We start from the raw sequence: 19,454 nt of genomic DNA, 5'->3' as shown, positions 1-19,454 counted from the left end.
CTGACATTGTGTTCTACCAGCAGGACACAATAGAGTTTAAAACGTTTTTTTTTTTTTTCTAAACTGCACTGTGGGCTGCTGGGAGACCACATGACAGACCAGCAGGATGGAGCCGGAGGCGCTGCAGCGGGCAGGTAAGTGCAGGACGGGGGGAGGTGAGTGGAGGGCGGAAGGGGTTGGGGGGGCGCACACAAACTTCCCACAGCTGTAAGTAGTGCTGAGCATGCGCTGGGTTTACAATTGTAACAGCACATGCACAGTACGGATTCCAGCTGCGGTAAGTTAGAGTAGACAGGGAAAAGTATCTATTTCCCGAAAAGCTGTCATCGCAAAAATGACAGCTTTTCGGAATAGATAGTTATAGGGAGGAGGAATGATGAATTCCTCCGGTAATTAGGTAGAACTCCATGCGCGTTCTAAACCTAATTACCTCCCTCGATATTTTAGGTATGATGAATAGGCCCCAATATCGCAAGATAATAAAGATAAAGCATTATAGCGTTCCCGCTAGGCTGTTTTAGCGAGGCACGGCGCCCTGCCCTACTTTTGGAAGGCAAAAAGCGCCCTGCCCTCCAGAAGGAGGGCAAAAAGCACCCTGCCTTAACAGCCTGCGGGTGCCGTCTTCACCCATGGGTCGCAGTGTCCCGCGGGTGAAGAAATGTGCGGTGGCCCGGTCACCGCCGGAGAATAGATGCCGGGCGCATGCGCCCGGCATCTATTCTCCCTGTCTGCAGCGCTTGGGGGCTGCCCGGCGTGTCCGTAAGTGCCGGGCACGCCCCCAAGAGTGACGAAGAGGGGATGCAACTTATAGACACGCCCCCTTTTCAATTACCACGCCCCCTTCTCGGTCGCGCGTGCACCTTCGGCTCGCGCACAAACGTGCCCTCTCTAGCTCCGGCGCCCTGCCTGCTGCCGGAGCTAGAGAGAACATTGCATTACATGGATAAAGCATCCTTTATCTATGACTTGGGTTGATTTTCCTTATTTGTAAACCTGTATCAGGGAGTGCCATCCCCTTGTGTAATCTTGCTGAAGACCATATACTTACGTAATCATTGTTTTATGACTTTACAGGAAAAAAGGGACAGAAAAGTGAAACAGTGAAAGTGCTGGAAGGAGACTCGCTGACATTAATCTGCTCGGTAGACAGTAACCTGGCAGCCGATATCACCTGGATGAAGGGAGGAGAGAATGTTCCCAGCAGTAATACTAGACAAAGGCAGGAGCTCCGTCTGTCGGACATAAGGACCAGTGATGCAGCTACATATTACTGCTTAGCAGAGAATAAATACAGGAGATTGAGCAAAAGTGTCAACGTAACTGTACAATGTAAGTTTTTATTACAAAATAGCAAAAAAAACTAACTGAGGTGTCACTATAACTGTGCAATGTAGGTTTTATTACAGTATAATAAAACAGAACTAAAACATTACGGGCCTGGCTCTGAGTCGCAGGCAAAGTGAACGCAGCGGCGTGTAGTGGTGGTCGCCCATCTGTGTGTTTATGCAAATTGCCTACAGACGCCTTCCCTTGTGTACATCCGTGTGGTCACATGTGCCAAGGCAGAGATGGCAACTGGGGTTTGGGCGCCCAAAGCAGGACTTTAAACCCTGTCTGTTTGGGCGCGACATGCGTGATATGCATATATCGCACCCTGATCCCCCGTCACTTTAGACGGGAGATAGGGGGTGCTATAACAATTGAATCGCCCCCCTAAGTGTCTTATACTTGGTGAATCATGTATTGGTAAATCCAATGGTCGTGTGAGGGGGGCCCCATTGATATCAGTGTACCGGGCCCCAAGATTTCTGTTGCCGGCCCTGGCAGCACCCATCACTTTTCTGACACCTTTCTGGTACCGTCTGCCCTGATCACAACAGCACCTCTATGCGCTCACTCTGTGTAACGCAGGCACCGTAGGGAGTTTCAGAACTTTTTGCGCATGCAAACAAAGGCTCGACTACATGAACATGGGCACAGCGTGCAGGTTGACTGCGGCTCAGAATCAGGACCTATATATTTTGGGCTCCTGTAATTTGGAAGTGAAAATGTAGGAGACCTGATGTTTGCTCAGTATGCAGAATCCCACTATTCCTCCTTTTAGCTTCCTGATACATTAATACGCTTATAAAATCCAGCTCCATCTGCGCAGATGATTCTACCTGTGAACTGCTTACCTACAGATACCTACCTGTGAGTAAGTAGCAGCTTGCTGCCGGTATCAGCAGTATGCAGGCCCCATTTAAGACACAGGAGTTGCCTGCCCAGTACCACCCTCTCATAGTGACCACCTATTATGGGCAGCACAGATGGAGTAATGGTTAGCGTTACTGCCTCACAGCACTGAGGTCATGTGTTCGATTCCCACCATGGCCCTACCTGTGCGGAGTTTGTATATTCTCCCTGTGCTTGCGTGGGTTTCCTCCCACACTCCAAAAATATACTGGTATGTTAATTGGCTCCCAACACAAATTAACCCTAGTGTGTATGTGTGTGCGCATGTGATAGGGAATATAGATTGTAAGCTCCACTGGGGCAGGGACTGATGTGAATGGCCAGCTATACTCTGTAAAGCGCTGCGGAATATGTGTGCGCTATGTAAATAACTGGTAATAAATAAATAAATAAATAAATATTATGTTAACTGACTGTCAGGCCGGCACTTCCTGCCTGCTTCCAATCATGAACCTGCTGTGCCTGCCATACAGCTTGTATAGTAAGAGGCGCACACAAGTTACCCTTATGTGACACTGCCCCATCCCTCACCACATGTGCCTCTCCCCAAGCCCTCACCAAGAGTGCCTCTGCCCCAGCCCTCACCTAGAGTGCCTCTGCCCCACCCCTCACCAAGAGTGCTCTGCCCCAGCCCTCACCACGTGTGCCTCTGCCCCAGCCCTCACCAAGAGTGCCTCTGCCCCACCCCTCACCAAGAGTGCCTCTGCCCCAGCCCTCACCACGTGTGCCTCTGCCCCAGCCTTCACCAAGTGTGCCTCTGTCCCCCTTTCAAGTGTGCCTCTGCCTTCAACCCAGGAGTGCCTCTGCCTTGGCCTTCACCAAGTGTGCCTCTGCCTTCAACCCAGGAGTGCCTCTGCCTTGGCCTTCACCAAGTGTGCCTCTGCCATATTCTCCCCAAATGTGCGTCTGCCTCCCCCAAGTGTGCCTGTGCCCCATCCCACTTGTGTTCCTCTATCCACCTCCCTTTCTCTGACCTTGTCTTCACCCCATTCCCAAATGAACCTTTTACCAATCCCCATGGCTAGTGGCTGTGATCAGAAGTAGTGCGGATCATCGCCACATAAACCTAAAAATGACAGGAAAGTGACCAGGTTTTTCTATAACTCAGCTATGAGGTGCCTGTTAGTAGTATGGGGATCATCATAACATGTGCTTGCTTTGGGTGACAGCGCTCCATGATACACCTCTCCCACAATTTCTGATGGCAGCCCTGGTATTGGGAAATCTAAGTTACATGGAAATATTAAATATTATTGTATTCTTTATACATTACTCCATTGCTTTATAAGTAGATCATATGGTACTCTCCCAGAATTTACTGTAATCTCCCGAATTTTGTGATGCTCTCTCGAAAAAAATAAGGTCAGCCTCCTGTGAAATTCACCAGTGAATTTGATGGTCCGCGGGCTTGATACTTGAATTGCGGAATTTTACTATAAAGCATGCGCAGGGTTGAGGTGATGTGATTCTTTGTGACATCCCCCCTTCCCTTCCCACCTCGGCTCCCACCCTTACAGGATCTCCTAGAGGAGGACACAGAAAAGTCACCAAGCATGAGGTACAGTCATACATGCCTAACTCTCCCGGAAGTTGCGGGAGGCTCATGATTTTTCGGGTAACCCCACGCACCCCTGGTATAGTAGGTACTTCTCCTGCTTTCCTGCCCACTTCCTAGTGAAGTGGGCAGAAGGCAGAGAATTTCCACGGAGATCGGGGGTCTCCAAGTAGAGGGTGGGGCTTAATGATGCGATTCCACAAAAATTGCGTCATCTGACCCTGCCCCCTATTTAAATATGCACTACTTGTGGCAATTTACCAGGAGAGGGCGGGGCTTAATGACACGATACATCAGGCCACACACCCCCATCAGTTTTCACCGGCTTCTACCCCTCTTTGAAATTCTTTGTATAAGGTTGTTGCTCTGCCTGTGCTAGCCGCATTCCGACCTACCCTACTAATGTCACTCAAAGCACCAGGACTGGATTATGGCTTGTGGGGGCCCTGGGGCAACTAAGTTGAGGGGGCCCCACCAAACCACACAGAGCCTACTCCCCCCACCCCACCAACCACACGGAGTCTACTCCTAACCCCCCATGTTTGTGTTAAACATGCGCACACACATATATAATATATACAGTATATATTAGAAATGTGTGGTTCGGTTCTCCAGAAATCTGAATCTGTCCGAATTTCGTGAATCCTGGTAAATCCGAGTTACGGTTATAATCTCCTGAGGAGATCCGTGTAAATTCGGGTCGCGGTTCTGATTTATTTGCGGTTCGGAATTCGGATTTTAAAACCAAATTTGGGGTTTTGAATTGCATAAATTAAATGTTTTTAGCTGGTTTTAAAACTTTTTAGCTATTTTTTTATTTAAAAAATCCAGATCCAAAACCAAAACACTTGAGGGTGGTTTGCAAACCAAATCCAGATCCAAAACCTTGAAGGAGATACAGATCCAAAACCAAAACACGTCCCTAATATATATGTAGCAAACGTATATATTATATATAACGTACTAACACACACAAATACAATATACACACACATAAACACATACTAACACATATACATACACAGTATACACACAGTAACACATACATACACATATATACACACTAACACATACACAGTATACACACACTAACTGTATATACAATAGCACATATATATATATATATATTAGGGGTGAGCGGGTTCGGATTTCTGAAATCCGAACCCCCCCGAGCCCCCCCGATCCGAGTCCGATCCGAATCAGGCTCGACTTTTCCCGCCTGACTCGGATCTGAAATCGAGGCAAAACGTCATCATCCCGCCTTCCGAGTCTCGCAGGTTTTGGATCCTATATAAGGTACCCACGTCGGCGCCATTTTCTCACTCGGCTGTGGACAGTGAAGAGGGAGGGTGGGAGTTAGGGCTGTGTAGTGTAGTGTAGTGTAGTGCTGCTGTTGTCCACTACTTCAAAGTCCATAGGGGCTGGCTGTGTTGTGCTGTGCTGCTGTTGTTAATAGGGGCTGTGTCCACTACTTCAAAGTCCATAGGGGCTGGCTGGACTGTGTTGTGCAGTCAGTTCTCCATAGGGGCTGTGTCCACTCCAAAGTCCTGTGCAGTGTCCCAGTCCTAAAGAGGTGCTGTAGTGTTGTCCAGGGGGTGCTCTGTCCATCAGGGGTGCTCCCCCCAAGTGCTAAAAAAATAATATATTTTCTGTGTTTGTGAATTGTGTGCGCAGTAGCCGCACGTGCATCAACAAAGTAGTGCCAAGCGTGCGCCTGTGTCATAAGTAAAGGGCCGGCTGGCTTGACCGTTAAAGGGTGCTGTAACCCCCGAAAGTACACTCCAGTCCAAACCAAAAAAAAATTATTTTCTGTGTTTGTGAATTGTGTGCGCAGTAGCCGCACGTGCATCAACAAAGTAGTGCCAAGCGTGCACCTGTGTCATAAGTAAAGGGCCGGCTGGCTTGACCGTTAAGGGTGCTGTAACCCCCGAAAGTACACTCCAGTCCAAACCAAAAAAAAAAATATTTTCTGTGTTTGTGAATTGTGTGCGCAGTAGCCGCACGTGCATCAACAAAGTAGTGCCAAGCGTGCGCCTGTGTCATAAGTAAAGGGCCGGCTGGCTTGACCGTTAAAGGGTGCTGTAACCCCCAAAGTACACTCCAGTCCAAACCAAAAAAAAAATTATTTTCTGTGTTTGTGAATTGTGTGCGCAGTAGCCGCATGTGCATCAACAAAGTAGTGCCAAGCGTGCGCCTGTGTCATAAGTAAAGGGCCAGCTGGCTTGACCATTAAAGGGTGCTGTAACCCCCAAAGTACACTCCAGTCCAAACCAAAAAAATATGTATTTTCTGTGTTTGTGAATTGTGTGCGCAGTAGCCGCACGTGCATCAACAAAGTAGTGCCAAGCGTGCGCCTGTGTCATAAGTAAAGGGCCGGCTGGCTTGACCGTTAAAGGGTGCTGTAACCCCCGAAAGTACACTCCAGTCCAAACCAAAAAAAAAATTATTTTCTGTGTTTGTGAATTGTGTGCGCAGTAGCCGCACGTGCATCAACAAAGTAGTGCCAAGCGTGCGCCTGTGTCATAAGTAAAGGGCCGGCTGGCTTGAACGTTAAAGGGTGCTGTAACCCCCAAAGTACACTCCAGTCCAAACCGAAAAAAAATTATTTTCTGTGTTTGTGAATTGTGTGCGCTGTAGCCGCACGTGCATCAACAAAGTAGTGCCAAGTGTGCGCCTGTGTCATAAGTAAAGGGCCGGCTGGCTTGACCGTTAAAGGGTGCTGTAACCCCCGAAAGTACACTCCAGTCCAAACCAAAAAAAAAATTATTTTCTGTGTTTGTGAATTGTGTGCGCAGTAGCCGCACGTGCATCAACAAAGTAGTGCCAAGCGTGCGCCTGTGTCATAAGTAAAGGGCCGGCTGGCTTGACCGTTAAAGGGTTCTGTAACCCCCAAAGTACACTCCAAACCAAAAAAATATATATTTTCTGTGTTTGTGACTTGTGTGCACTGTGGCTGCACGTGCATCAACAAAGGAGCAGCGCCAAGCGTGCGCCTGTGTCCCATAAGTAAAGAGCCGGCTGGCTCATTTCTTAAAGGGTGATGTAACCCACAAAGTGCACTACTCTCCAGCAAAAATAAAAAAATATTTTCTGTGTTTGTGTGCGCTTTAGCCGCACGTATATATATCAATATAACATAAATGGAGGACCAAACTTTCTCTGATAAAAATAAAATAGGGAAAGATCAAGAACCACTTCCTACTAGTGCTGTTGCTGCTGCTGGGAGTTGTTCATCATCCCAGAGAGGAAGTAGGAACATCACTACTTTTACTAAACAATTGACCCTCCAACAGTCCCTAGCGATGAGGATGAAGTACGACAGCAGTCATCCTGAAGCAAAACGTATAACTGAGGCCTTGACTGCTATGTTGGTGTTAGACGTGCGTCCGGTATCCGACATTAGTGCAGTGGGATTTAGACAATTGATGGAGGTAGTGTGTCCTCGGTTCCAAATCCCGTCTAGATTCCACCTGCATCCTCAAAGCAGCAGCGACAAGCGTGCGTCTGTCTGTTAAAGGGTGGTGACACCCACAAAGTGTGCTACACAAACAATTAAAATATTGTTCTTTTTTTTTCTGTCTTTGTGAAATGTGTGGGCTGTAGCTGCACCTGCATCCTTAAAGCAGCAGCGACAAGCGTGCGTCTGTCTGTTAAAGGGTGGTGACACCCTCAAAGTGTGCTACACAAACAATTAAAATATTGTTCTTTTTTTTTCTGTCTTTGTGAATTGTGTGGGCTGTAGCCGCACTTGCATCCTCAAAGCAGCAGCGACAAGCGTGCGTCTGTCTGTTAAAGGGTGTTGTAACTCTCAAAGTGCTCCAAAAAATCAAAAAAAATTTTTTAATGTGTTTGTGACTTGTGTGCGATGTAGCCACACTTGCATCCTCAAAGCAGCAGCGACAAGCGTGCGTCTGTCTGTTAAAGGGTGGTGACACCCTCAAAGTGTGCTACACAAACAATAAAAATATTCTTCTTCTTTTTTCTGTCTTTGTGAATTGTGTGGGCTGTAGCCGCACCTGCATCCTTAAAGCAGCAGCGACAAGCGTGCGTCTGTCTGTTAAAGGGTGGTGTAACTCACGAAGTGCTCCAAAAAATAAAAAACTATTTTTTTAATGTGTTTGTGACTTGTGTGCGATGTAGCCGCACTTGCATCCTCAAAGCAGCAGCGACAAGCGTGCGTCTGTCTGTTAAAGGGCGGTGACACCCTCAAAGTGTGCTACACAAACAATAAAAATATTCTTCTTTTTTCTGTCTTTGTGAATTGTGTGGGCTGTAGCCGCACCTGCATCCTTAAAGCAGCAGCGACAAGCGTGCGTCTGTCTGTTAAAGGGTGGTGACACCCTCAAAGTGTGCTACACAAACAATTAAAATATTGTTCTTTTTTCTGTCTTTGTGAATTGTGTGGGCTGTAGCCGCACCTGCATCCTTAAAGCAGCTGCGACAAGCATGAGTCTGTCTGTTAAAGGGTGGTGACACCCTCAAAGTGTGCTACACAAACAATTAAAATATTGTTCTTTTTTTTTCGGTCTTTGTGAAATGTGTGGGCTGTAGCCGCACCTGCATCCTTAAAGCAGCAGCGACAAGCGTGCGTCTGTCTGTTAAAGGGTGGTGACACCCTCAAAGTGTGCTACACAAACAATAAAAATATTCTTCTTCTTTTATCTGTCTATGTGAATTGTGTGGGCTGTAGCCGCACCTGCATCCTTAAAGCAGCAGCGACAAGCGTGCGTCTGTCTGTTAAAGGGTGGTGACACCCTCAAAGTGTTCTACACAAACAATTAAAATATTGTTCTTTTTTTTCGGTCGTTGTGAAATGTGTGGGCTGTAGCCGCACCTGCATCCTTAAAGCAGCAGCGATAAGAGTGCGTCTGTCTGTTAAAGGGTGGTGTAACTCTCAAAGTGCTCCAAAAAATAAAAAACTATTTTTTTTAAGTGTTTGTGACTTGTGTGCGATGTAGCCGCACTTGCATCCTCAAAGCAGCAGCGACAAGCGTGCGTCTGTCTGTTAAAGGGTGGTGACACCCTCAAAGTGTGCTACACAAACAATAAAAATATTCTTCTTTTTTCTGTCTTTGTGAATTGTGTGGGCTGTAGCCGCACCTGCATCCTTAAAGCAGCAGCGACAAGCGTGCGTCTGTCTGTTAAAGGGTGGTGACACCCTCAAAGTGTGCTACACAAACAATTAAAATATTGTTCTTTTTTTTTCGGTCTTTGTGAAATGTGTGGGCTGTAGCCGCACCTGCATCCTTAAAGCAGCAGCGACAAGCGTGCGTCTGTCTGTTAAAGGGTGGTGACACCCTCAAAGTGTGCTACACAAAGAATAAAAATATTCTTCTTCTTTTTTCTGTCTTTGTGAATTGTGTGGGCTGTAGCCGCACTTGCATCCTCAAAGCAGCAGCGACAAGCGTGCGTCTGTCTGTTAGAGGGTGGTGTAACCCTCAAAGTGTGCTCCACAAACAATAAAAATATTCTTTTTTTTTTTCTGTTTTTGTGAATTGTGTGGGCTGTAGCCGCACTTGAATCCTCAAAGCAGCAGCGACAAGCGTGCGTCTGTCTGTTAAAGGATTACATCGGTGACAGCATCCAAGTAGGCATGTCAGACAGTCCGTACCTGTACTGGCAGGAAAAAGAAGCAATTTGGAGGTCCCTGTACAAACTGGCTCTATTTTACCTGAGTTGCCCCCCCTCCAGTGTGTACTCCGAAAGAGTGTTTAGTGCAGCCGGGAACCTTGTTAGCGAAAGGCGTAGGAGGTTGCTTCCACAAAATGTGGAGAAGATGATGTTCATAAAATGAATGATCAACTCTTCCAGGGAGACCAGCCTCCAGAACGTACAGAGGGACCTGTGGTTCCAGCAGGGACGAATTAATACTCTGTGAGGATGAGGATGTACATAACACTGAAGAGGGTGAGGAATCTGTGGATGAGGAGGATGAGGACGACTTCTTGCCTCCGTAGAGCCAGTTTGTGCAGGGACAGAATAATTGCCAGCTTGTTTTGTGGGGGCCCAAACGAACCAATCATTTCAGCCACAGTTGTGTGGCAGACCCTGGCGCTGAAATGATTGGTTTGTTAAAGTGTGCATGTCCTGTTTATACAACATAAGGGTGGGTGGGAGGGCCCAAGGACAATTCCATCTTGCACCTCTTTTTTTTCTTTGCATTATGTACAGTTTGGGGCTAGTTTTTCAATGCCATCCTGTCTGCCACTGCAGTTTCACGCCTAGATGGGTCACGTGTTTGTGCCGCCCACTCGTGTCGCTTAGCATAGTCATCCAGCTACCTCGGTGCAACCTTTTGGACATAAAAACACTATTGTGAGGTGTGAGGTATTCAGAATAGACTGGAAATGAGTGGAAATTAAGGTTATTGAGGTTAATAATAGCATAGGAGCAGAAAAACCTACAAATTCTGTGATTTTAGCTGTTTTTATGCTTTTTTTCAAAAAAATACAGATCCAAAACACAAAACACAGAACCCAAAACACGGAAGGGTGGTTTTGGCAAAACCAATCCAGATCCAAAACACGAAGAAAGATCCAGATCCAAAACCAAAACACAAAACACGAAAAGTGGCCGGTGCACACCCCTAATATATATATATATATATATATATATATATATATATACACATTATACAAGCTCCCAGTATATTATTTCAAATACAGGTCTTACACTGGGAGCTTATTATATTAATCTCAATCCTCCATTGTCAGTTGTATCGTACATATACTGTATTAGGGATTGAAGTACAGTAGCAGCAAACTATTGTCAGAGTTGATGGCTCTAGACAACCAATGAACAGTAAGGGGCTGAGCACATCACATGTAATTATGGTAGAGCAGCAGAAGCAGTTGGTATGTCCCGCTGTCCCAATGGGACATTGCTCACATCATTTGTATTTGAATATACCCCCAAGTGGAGTGTTTTTATAGCTACCAATCCCCATCAGTAAAGCTGTACAACTTTCATGGGTTTCATCTGGTTGGTTAGTAACAGCCACATTTGTTGCATGATGTCTGTTGCCCATTAATCGATGCCACAATTATTTAATTTCCAGTAACTACGTTTAAGTAAAAGAAAAACATTATATACAATTTCTAAAATCTCATTTCATTACAGATCCACCGAGAACACCAGATGTTACCATTTCCTCATCTAAAGGTATAGTGAGGTGTTTGACTATTATAGTTTTTGGCCAGTTCCTTCAATATAGAATAAAAGGTGTTATATTCAGTCATTAGTATATTCTGTCTGGCCGCATCAGCCTGCTCACTATGTTATGCTAATGCCAGAATCCGGCTGTGTATACTAAAAACTCTCTGCATGTGGCAGCCTATCCCGCCCACTGTTCTTACATCCTCAGCCGTCATCATTAGTATAGGACTTATACCTGATTCATGCTGAGTGCAAAAGACACCCACTTCGCAGGTGAATCACCACACATGGACGTTTAAGAACAGTCAGTGGCGTCACAAGGGGGGTGCGGGCCGCACCCGGGTGTTACCCGCCGAAGGGTGACACCAAGGTGCAGACTGACACTCCCCCACAGCGACAGGAGCCGGGTGCTGCACTGTAGTATTAAGTGCAGCACCCGGCTCCTGACACTGTGAGGGAGCCGGCACACACCCCCTGCGTAAAGTAAAGACCAGGACCACGGGGGATCAGGCCGTGAGGCCACGCCGCCATCCTGCGAGGCCACGTCCCGGCCCGCGAGGCCATGCCCCTTTTCGGGGCATGCGCGGCTTCGCCGTGCTTACAACGTCCCTCCCCGCACCGGGTGACACCGCGGGGAGGGACGCCACTGAGAACAGTACTTTACATGTAGTGCAGATCCAGCAGGTGATAGTAGTACAGTTATCAGTGATAAAATCAATGTAGACCAGACCACCTCCCCTGATAATAATAAATGAGGTAGGATTTATTTACATATTCCAACTTCACATTCCAACACAGTTCATAAAAATTTCTATAGGCATCACAGTTATTTGGCACATGAGCTTACCTCCTCATGTTGTGGACTATCCCCCAAAATTTCTTTCCGCTGTGCAGCTGTGGTCAGCTTACTCACCCACACTGTGTCACGCCCCTGGATTTTAGACCCTCTTTCTTCACCTGGTATTGCTGATTCACTGGCTGGCATATCTCTGATGGCCAGTCATTTCAGGATTTCCCTGTTGCTGCAGTCCAGGGCTGCATGGGTGCCATCATCTTGCTTGAGGTCAGCTGATACCATTGCAGCCATTCACAGAGACTTTCTTCTCACATGACTCCAATGTCCAATCTTGGTGCAGATTGCCCTATGTAAACCATTCTCAGGCACTTGTGCTTTACCAGTTCAGCTAGTCTTCTTGGAGTTTCTGTCTCAGAAGCTTGCTTTCTAGCTACTCCTTAATATTTTATATTTTATTATACTCCTTAAGCTGGGTACAGATTTAATGATGTGTATCCAGCCCATAGTTGCCTACCTTGAAAGCTCTCTACCGGGAGAAGCCCAGGTAAGAGAAGCAGGAGGGTGGTGACGGGGGCGGGACCTGATGAGTCGCGTCATTAAGCCTTGCCCCCAGCGGTAAAATTGACGTAATTGACTATAATTTACATAGCGGACAGGGCCAAATGATGTGATTCATGCAGAGACACGTCATTAAGCCCTGCCCCCTACACGGAGACCCGCGATCGGTGCTGGAATTCTCCTCATTCTGCCCACTTTACTAGGAAGTGGGCAGTATGCGGGAGACATGCCTACATTCGGCAGCATGGCCCTTGCTGATGATGTCGCTCATCGGACCTGCATGTAGGTCCGATGAGTGATGTCACTGACGACGTGCGGCAGTGCACATCGTCAGCAACATTGAATGCACACACTAGATGATGTTGCCGACATGGACGACATATCATCTAGTGTGTACTGTTCAGGGCTGTAACTAGGGTGGTGTGACCTGCGCCATGGCACAGGGCACTGCAGGGCAGGGGGCGCTGTTTGGGTCTGTCAATTTTTCTATTTATTATCAGTCTCACTTGTAGCTTCCTCTTCTTTTATCCCCAGCATCTCCTGGCCTCCCCATCTCTTCCCTGGCCCTTCCCCATGAGGCCATGGTCCTTTTTCAGGTGCACTGCAATGCTCTCTCTGGCACAGGGCACCAAAAAGTCTAGTTACGGCTCTGGTACCGGCCATAAATCCTGTGTCACCTTTGGACTCTGGAGATCTTCTACTGATGGATTTGAAGTCGAGGTGCTAGGGTGGGGAGAGAATAGAAGATGAGGGGCCTGGATATATGTCTTCTTCGTCCATAACTACGGGATGTTGGCTAGACCAGATCAAAGGCACAGAGTCTAACTTACTGGGAGGTGTTCACCAATGACCCCTCCAATTTGGATTTGGGTTTAAAATAGGGATTAGCGGTCTGGACAGAATCCAGACTGCTCCAAACATCGGGGATCCGAGTCCACCCGAGCCTCGGCTCGGGTGTTCCCACCGACTTGGATCCCTACTGCGAGGCCGAACGTCAGCGTCCTGACATTGGATCCCTGCAAGTGTGCTGAACTCTCACGAGAGGCGAGAGTTCGCCTCTACATAAGACTACACACTCCACAAGCTGCGCACTGCTCTGCTTATATTACTGCTGGCTGTGTACAGGGACTGGCTGTGCTGGCAAAGTGACAGTATAGAGGGCACACTGCACGCTGATGTATGCTGCTCTGAGCTCTGCTGATTAAGTGGTTGTGTCCAGAGACTAGTGGCTGTGCTGGCAAAGTGACTGTGTAAGGGGGCACACTGTACTCTGATGTATGCTATGCTATACTCTGCTGATTAAGTGCTGTGTCCAGAGACTCACAAGTGGCTGTGCAGGCAAAGTGACTGTGTAAGGGGGCGCACTGACTGCACACTAATTTATGCTGTGCTTTACTGATTAAAGTGTCAAGACTCACAAGTGGCTGTATGTAAAAAAAAAAAAAGTAAAAAATTTAAAAAGTAAAAAAAAACAAAAAAATATTTTTAGTGCTGTACCCCACTGTGTAAACAGGCACCTTGACTCCATGGAACAAGTACAGGTGGGATGGCGCTAGTAACACATGTTAAACATGAGATAAGTATAATTGCGTAAATTATTTATTGAAGATAAAAATATACAATGCTGATATCCAAAAATAAATAGAATATAGACATGTATGGATATAAAATAACTCTGCATCAATGTTTAACGTAAAGACAAATGTTGTATCAACTAATGTATCACCTGCCACAATAATTGCAAAATAATATTATGTTGAAACAAATAGACGTCTCTTCCCAGTGGAAGAAAAATATATTGAGCTCCAAAGTAATAAATGTAAATGATATTGAGATTTAATTTAAGTCCAGTGGGAAGCAGAATAAAAATAGGGTACCCTTGTTAGGAAAAACAAAAACTGTATGATCGGTGTATAATAAAAAATGTAGATATTTAGGTGAATAAAAAAGAGTCAATCAGAATAAGCAAAGTGATCCGGATAGCGTGTAGGCATTCCTGTATTTGGTTACTCGCACGTGTTGGCTCACCTCTCGGCAATGGTGATAGTATACTCCAGATAGGGATGTGGTACCAGCCTGATGGTAAGAGGCTGGTTCGCAGCTGGAGAGTGCCGGGGAGTAGGACAGAGTTAGTACACACGTCTGTGCCAGGAGAGCTGTCCGCTCTGGAAATCCAGAGATGCGGCTGGACCACGCTACAGAAGCTGGAGGGCGATGAGGAAATGCAATTCCCAGCAGTGTAGTCACTCTCTCCAGAGAGATTTTGCCACGTGTGTGTTCCTCGCTCTGCTGAGCCGCGGCTAGAGGGCAAACCTGGTGTAGCTGAAGCTGGACTCTGCCACAGTGGAGATCAGGATACTGTGTGAACCCGCTGGCTGGATATATAATACAATAAAAGTGCAGATGCACAAAGTGATTATATAATCTGTATTCCTTAACGCGTTTCACTACATGCAGTAGCTTCTTCAAGAAGGCCTTGACTCTATGGGCCTTAGCCCTCTGTGTATGCAAGCACCGTGACTTTGTGGGCCTTAGCCCTCTGTGTATAAAATACAAGCACCGTGACTCCCTTGGCCTTAGCCCTCTGTGTATAAAATACAAGCACCATGACTCCATGGGCCTTAGCCCTCTGTGTATACAAGCACCGTAACTTTGTGGGCCTTAGCCCTCTGTGTATAAAATACAAGCACCGTGACTCCCTTGGCCTTAGCTCTTTGTGTATAAAATACAAGCAATGTGACTCTGTGGACCTTAGCCCTCTGTGTACCAAATACAAGCACCATGACTCCGTGGGCCTTAGCCTTCTGTGTATAAAATACAAGCATCGTGACTCCCTGGGCCTTAGCCCTCTGTGTATAAAATACAAGCACCATGACTCCATGGGTCTTAGCCATCTGTGTATAAAATACAAGCACCATGACTCCATGGGCCTTAGCCATCTGTGTATAAAATACAAGCACCGTGACTCCCTTGGCCTTAGCCCTCTGTGAATAAAATTCAAGCACCATGACTCCATGGGCCTTAGCCATCTGTGTATACAAAGTAGATAAAGATATAGGTAGGCACTACTAAGGTACTAGTTTTACTCCAGCTTCTGGTCACATTAGGACCTTAGCCCTCTGTGTATAAAATACAAGCACTGTGACTCCATGGGCCTTAGCTCTTTGTGTATAAAATACAAGCAATGTGACTCCGTGGGCCTTAGCCCTCTGTGTATCAAATACAAGCACCATGACGCCGTGGGCGTTAGCCCTCTTTGTATAAAATACAAGCACCGTGACTCCCTGGGCCTTAGCGCTCTGTGTATAAAATACAAGCAGCACGACTCCATGGGTCTTAGCCATCTGTGTATAAAATACAAGCACCATGACTCCATGGGCCTTAGCCATCTGTGTATAAAATACAAGCACCATGACTCCATGGGCCTTAGCCATCTGTGTATAAAATACAAGCACCGTGACTCCCTTGGCCTTAGCCCTCTGTGAATAAAATAAAAGCACCATGACTCCATGGGCCTTAGCCATCTGTGTATACAAAGTAGATAAAGATATAGGTAGGCACTACTAAGGTACTAGTTTTACCCCAGCTTCTGGTCACATTAGGACCTTAGCCCTCTGTGTATAAAATACAAGCACTGTGACTCCATGGGCCTTAGCTCTTTGTGTATAAAATACAAGCAATGTGACTCCGTGGGCCTTAGCCCTCTGTGTATCAAATACAAGCACCATGACGCCGTGGGCCTTAGCCTTCTGTGTATAAAATACAAGCATCGTGACTCCCTGGGCCTTAGCCCTCTGTGTATAAAATACAAACACCATGACTCCATGGGCCTTAGCCCTCTGTGTATACAAGCACCATGACTTTGTGGGCCTTAGCCCTCTGTTTATAAAATACAAGCACCGTGACTCTTAGCCCTCTGTGTATAAAATACAAGCACCATGACTCCATGGGTCTTAGCCATCTGTGTATAAAATACAAGCACCATGATTCCATGGGCCTTAGCCATCTGTGTATAAAATACAAGTACCGTGACTCCCTTGCCTTAGCCCTCTGTGAATAAAATACAAGCACCTTGACTCCATGGGCCTTAGCCATCTGTGAATAAAATACAAGCACCATGACTCCCTGGGCCTTAGCCCTCTGTATAAAATACAAGCACCATGACTCCATGGGCCTTAGCCATCTGTGTGTACAAAGTAGATAAAGATATAGGTAGGCACTACTAAGGTTCTAGTTTAACCCCAGCTTCTGGTCACATTAGGACCTTAGCCCTCTGTGTTTAAAATACAAGCACTGTGACTCCATGGGCCTTAGCTCTCTGTGTACAAAATACAAGCAATGTGACTCCGTGGGCCTTAGAACTCTGTCTATCAAATACAAGCACCATGACTCCGTGGGCCTTAGCCTTCTGTGTATAAAATACAAGCATCGTGACTCCCTGGGCCTTAGCCCTCTGTGTATAAAATACAAGCACCATGACTCCATGGGCCTTAGCCCTCTGTGTATACAAGCACCATGACTCCCTGGGCCTTAGCCCTCTGTGTATAAAATACAAGCACCATGACTCCATGGGTCTTAGCCATCTGTGTATAAAATACAAGCACCATGACTCCCTTGGCCTTAGCCCTCTGTGAATAAAATACAAGCTCCATGACTCCATGTGCCTTAGCCATCTGTGAATAAAATACAAGCACAGTGACTCCCTGGGCCTTAGCCCTCTGTTTAAAATACAAGCACCATGACTCCATGGGCCTTAGCCATCTGTGTATACAAAGTAGATAAAGATATGGGTAGGCACTACTAAGTTACTAGTTTTACCCCAGCTTCTGGTCACATTAGGACCTTAGCCCTCTGTGTATAAAATACAAGCAATGTGACTCCGTGGGCCTTAGCCCTCTGTGTATACAAGCACCGTGACTCTGTGGGCCTTAGCTCCCTGTGTATAAAATACAAGCACCATGACTCTGTGGGCCTTAGCCCCCTGTGTATAAAATACAAGCACCACGACTCTGTGGGCCTTAGCCCCCTGTGTATAAAATACAAGCATCATGACTCCGTGGGCCTTAGCCCTCTGTGTAAAAAATACAAGCACCGTGACTACATGTGCCTTAGCCCTCTGTGTATACAAGCACTGTGACTTTGTGGGCCTTAGCCCTCTGTATAAAATACAAGCACCATGACTCCTTGGGCCTTAGCCCTCTGTGTATAAAATACAAGCACCATGACTCCATGGGCCTTAGCCCTCTGTGTATACAAGCACCGTGACTTTGTGGGCCTTAGCCCTCTGTGTATAAAATACAAGCACCATGACTCCCTGGGCATTAGCCCTCTGTGTATAAAATACAAGCACCATGACTCCATGGGTCTTAGCCATCTGTGTATAAAATACAAGCACCATGACTCCATGGGCCTTAGCCATCTGTGTATAAAATACAAGCACTATGACTCCATGGGCCTTAGCCCTCTGTGAATAAAATACAAGCACCATGACTCCATGGGCCTTAGCCATCTGTGAATAAAATACAAGCACCATGACTCACTGGGCCTTAGCCCTCTGTGAATAAAATACAAGCACCATGACTCCATGGGCCTTAGCCATCTGTGTATACAAAGTAGATAAAGATATAGGTAGGCACTACTAAGGTGCTAGTTTTACCCCAGCTTCTGGTCACATTAGGACCTTAGCCCTCTGTGTATAAAATACAAGCACTGTGACTCCATGGGCCTTAGCTCTTTGTGTATAAAATACATGCAATGTGACTCTGTGGACCTTAGCCCTCTGTGTACCAAATACAAGCACCATGACTCCGTGGGCCTTAGCCTTCTTTGTATAAAATACAAGCATCGTGACTCCCTGGGCCTTAGCCCTCGGTGTATAAAATACAAGCACCCTGACTCCATGGGTCTTAGCCATCTGTGTATAAAATACAAGCACCATGACTCCATGGGCCTTAGCCATCTGTGTATAAAATACAAGCACCATGAATCCATGGGCCTTAGACATCTGTGTATAAAATACAAGTACCGTGACTCCTTTGGCCTTAGCCCTCTGTGAATAAAATACAAGCACCATGACTCCATGGGCCTTAGCCATCTGTGTATAAAATACAAGCACCGTGACTCCCTTGGCCTTAGCCCTCTGTGAATAAAATACAAGCACCATGACTCCATGGGCCTTAGCCATCTGTGTATACAAAGTAGATAAAGATACAGGTAGGCACTACTAAGGTACTAGTTTTTCCCCAGCTTCTGGTCACATTAGGACCTTAGTCCTCTGTGTATAAAATACAAGCACTGTGACTCCATGGGCCTTAGCTCTTTGTGTATAAAATACAAGCAATGTGACTCTGTGGGTCTTAGCCCTCTGTGTATCAAATACAAGCACCATGACTACGTGGGCCTTAGTCTTCGGTGTATAAAATACAAGCATCGTGACTCCCTGGGCCTTAGCCCTCTGTGTATAAAATACAAGCACCATGACTCCATGGGTCTTAGCAATCTGTGTATAAAATACAAGCACCATGACTCCATGGGCCTTAGCCATCTGTGTATAAAATACAAGTACCGTGACTCCCTTGGCCTTAGCCCTCTGTGAATAAAATACAAGCACCATGACTCCATGGGCCTTAGCCATCTGTGAATAAAATACAAGTACCATGACTCCCTGGGCCTTAGCCCTCTGTGAATAAAATACAAGCACCATGACTCCATGGGCCTTAGCCATCTGTGTATACAAAGTAGATAAAGATATAGGTAGGCACTACTAAGGTACTAGTTTTACCCCAGCTTCTGGTCACATTAGGACCTTAGCCCTCTGTGTATAAAATACAAGCACTGTGACTCCATGGGCCTTAGCTCTTTGTGTATAAAATACATGCAATGTGACTCTGTGGACCTTAGCCCTCTGTGTACCAAATACAAGCACCATGACTCCATGGGCCTTAGCCTTCTTTGTATAAAATACAAGCATCGTGACTCCCTGGGCCTTAGCCCTCTGTGTATAAAATACAAGCACCCTGACTCCATGGGTCTTAGCCATCTGTGTATAAAATACAAGCACCATGACTCCATGGGCCTTAGCCATCTGTGTATAAAATACAAGCACCATGAATCCATGGGCCTTAGCCATCTGTGTATAAAATACAAGTACCGTGA

The 19,454-nt window shown here is 46.4% G+C and overlaps 1 protein-coding gene across 1 annotated transcript in view; it reads left to right on the top strand.

The window, feature by feature from the left end:
* LOC148451006 (sialic acid-binding Ig-like lectin 14) overlaps positions 1 to 19,454 on the top strand; it is a 111,415-nt gene that overhangs the window by 45,295 nt on the left and 46,666 nt on the right. Inside the window, exon 4 of the mRNA XM_088462402.1 lies at positions 1,075 to 1,329. Coding sequence (XP_088318528.1) covers positions 1,075 to 1,329 — 255 coding nt within the window. The remainder of the gene's footprint in view (positions 1 to 1,074; positions 1,330 to 19,454) is intronic.

The sequence above is a fragment of the Taudactylus pleione genome, unplaced genomic scaffold (genome assembly GCF_031769625.1).
Source record: "Taudactylus pleione unplaced genomic scaffold, aTauple2 ptg001224l, whole genome shotgun sequence".
Classification (NCBI taxonomy): domain Eukaryota; kingdom Metazoa; phylum Chordata; class Amphibia; order Anura; family Myobatrachidae; genus Taudactylus; species Taudactylus pleione.
Note: the sequence above shows the minus strand (reverse complement) of the source record. Positions and strands in the feature narration are given on the sequence as shown.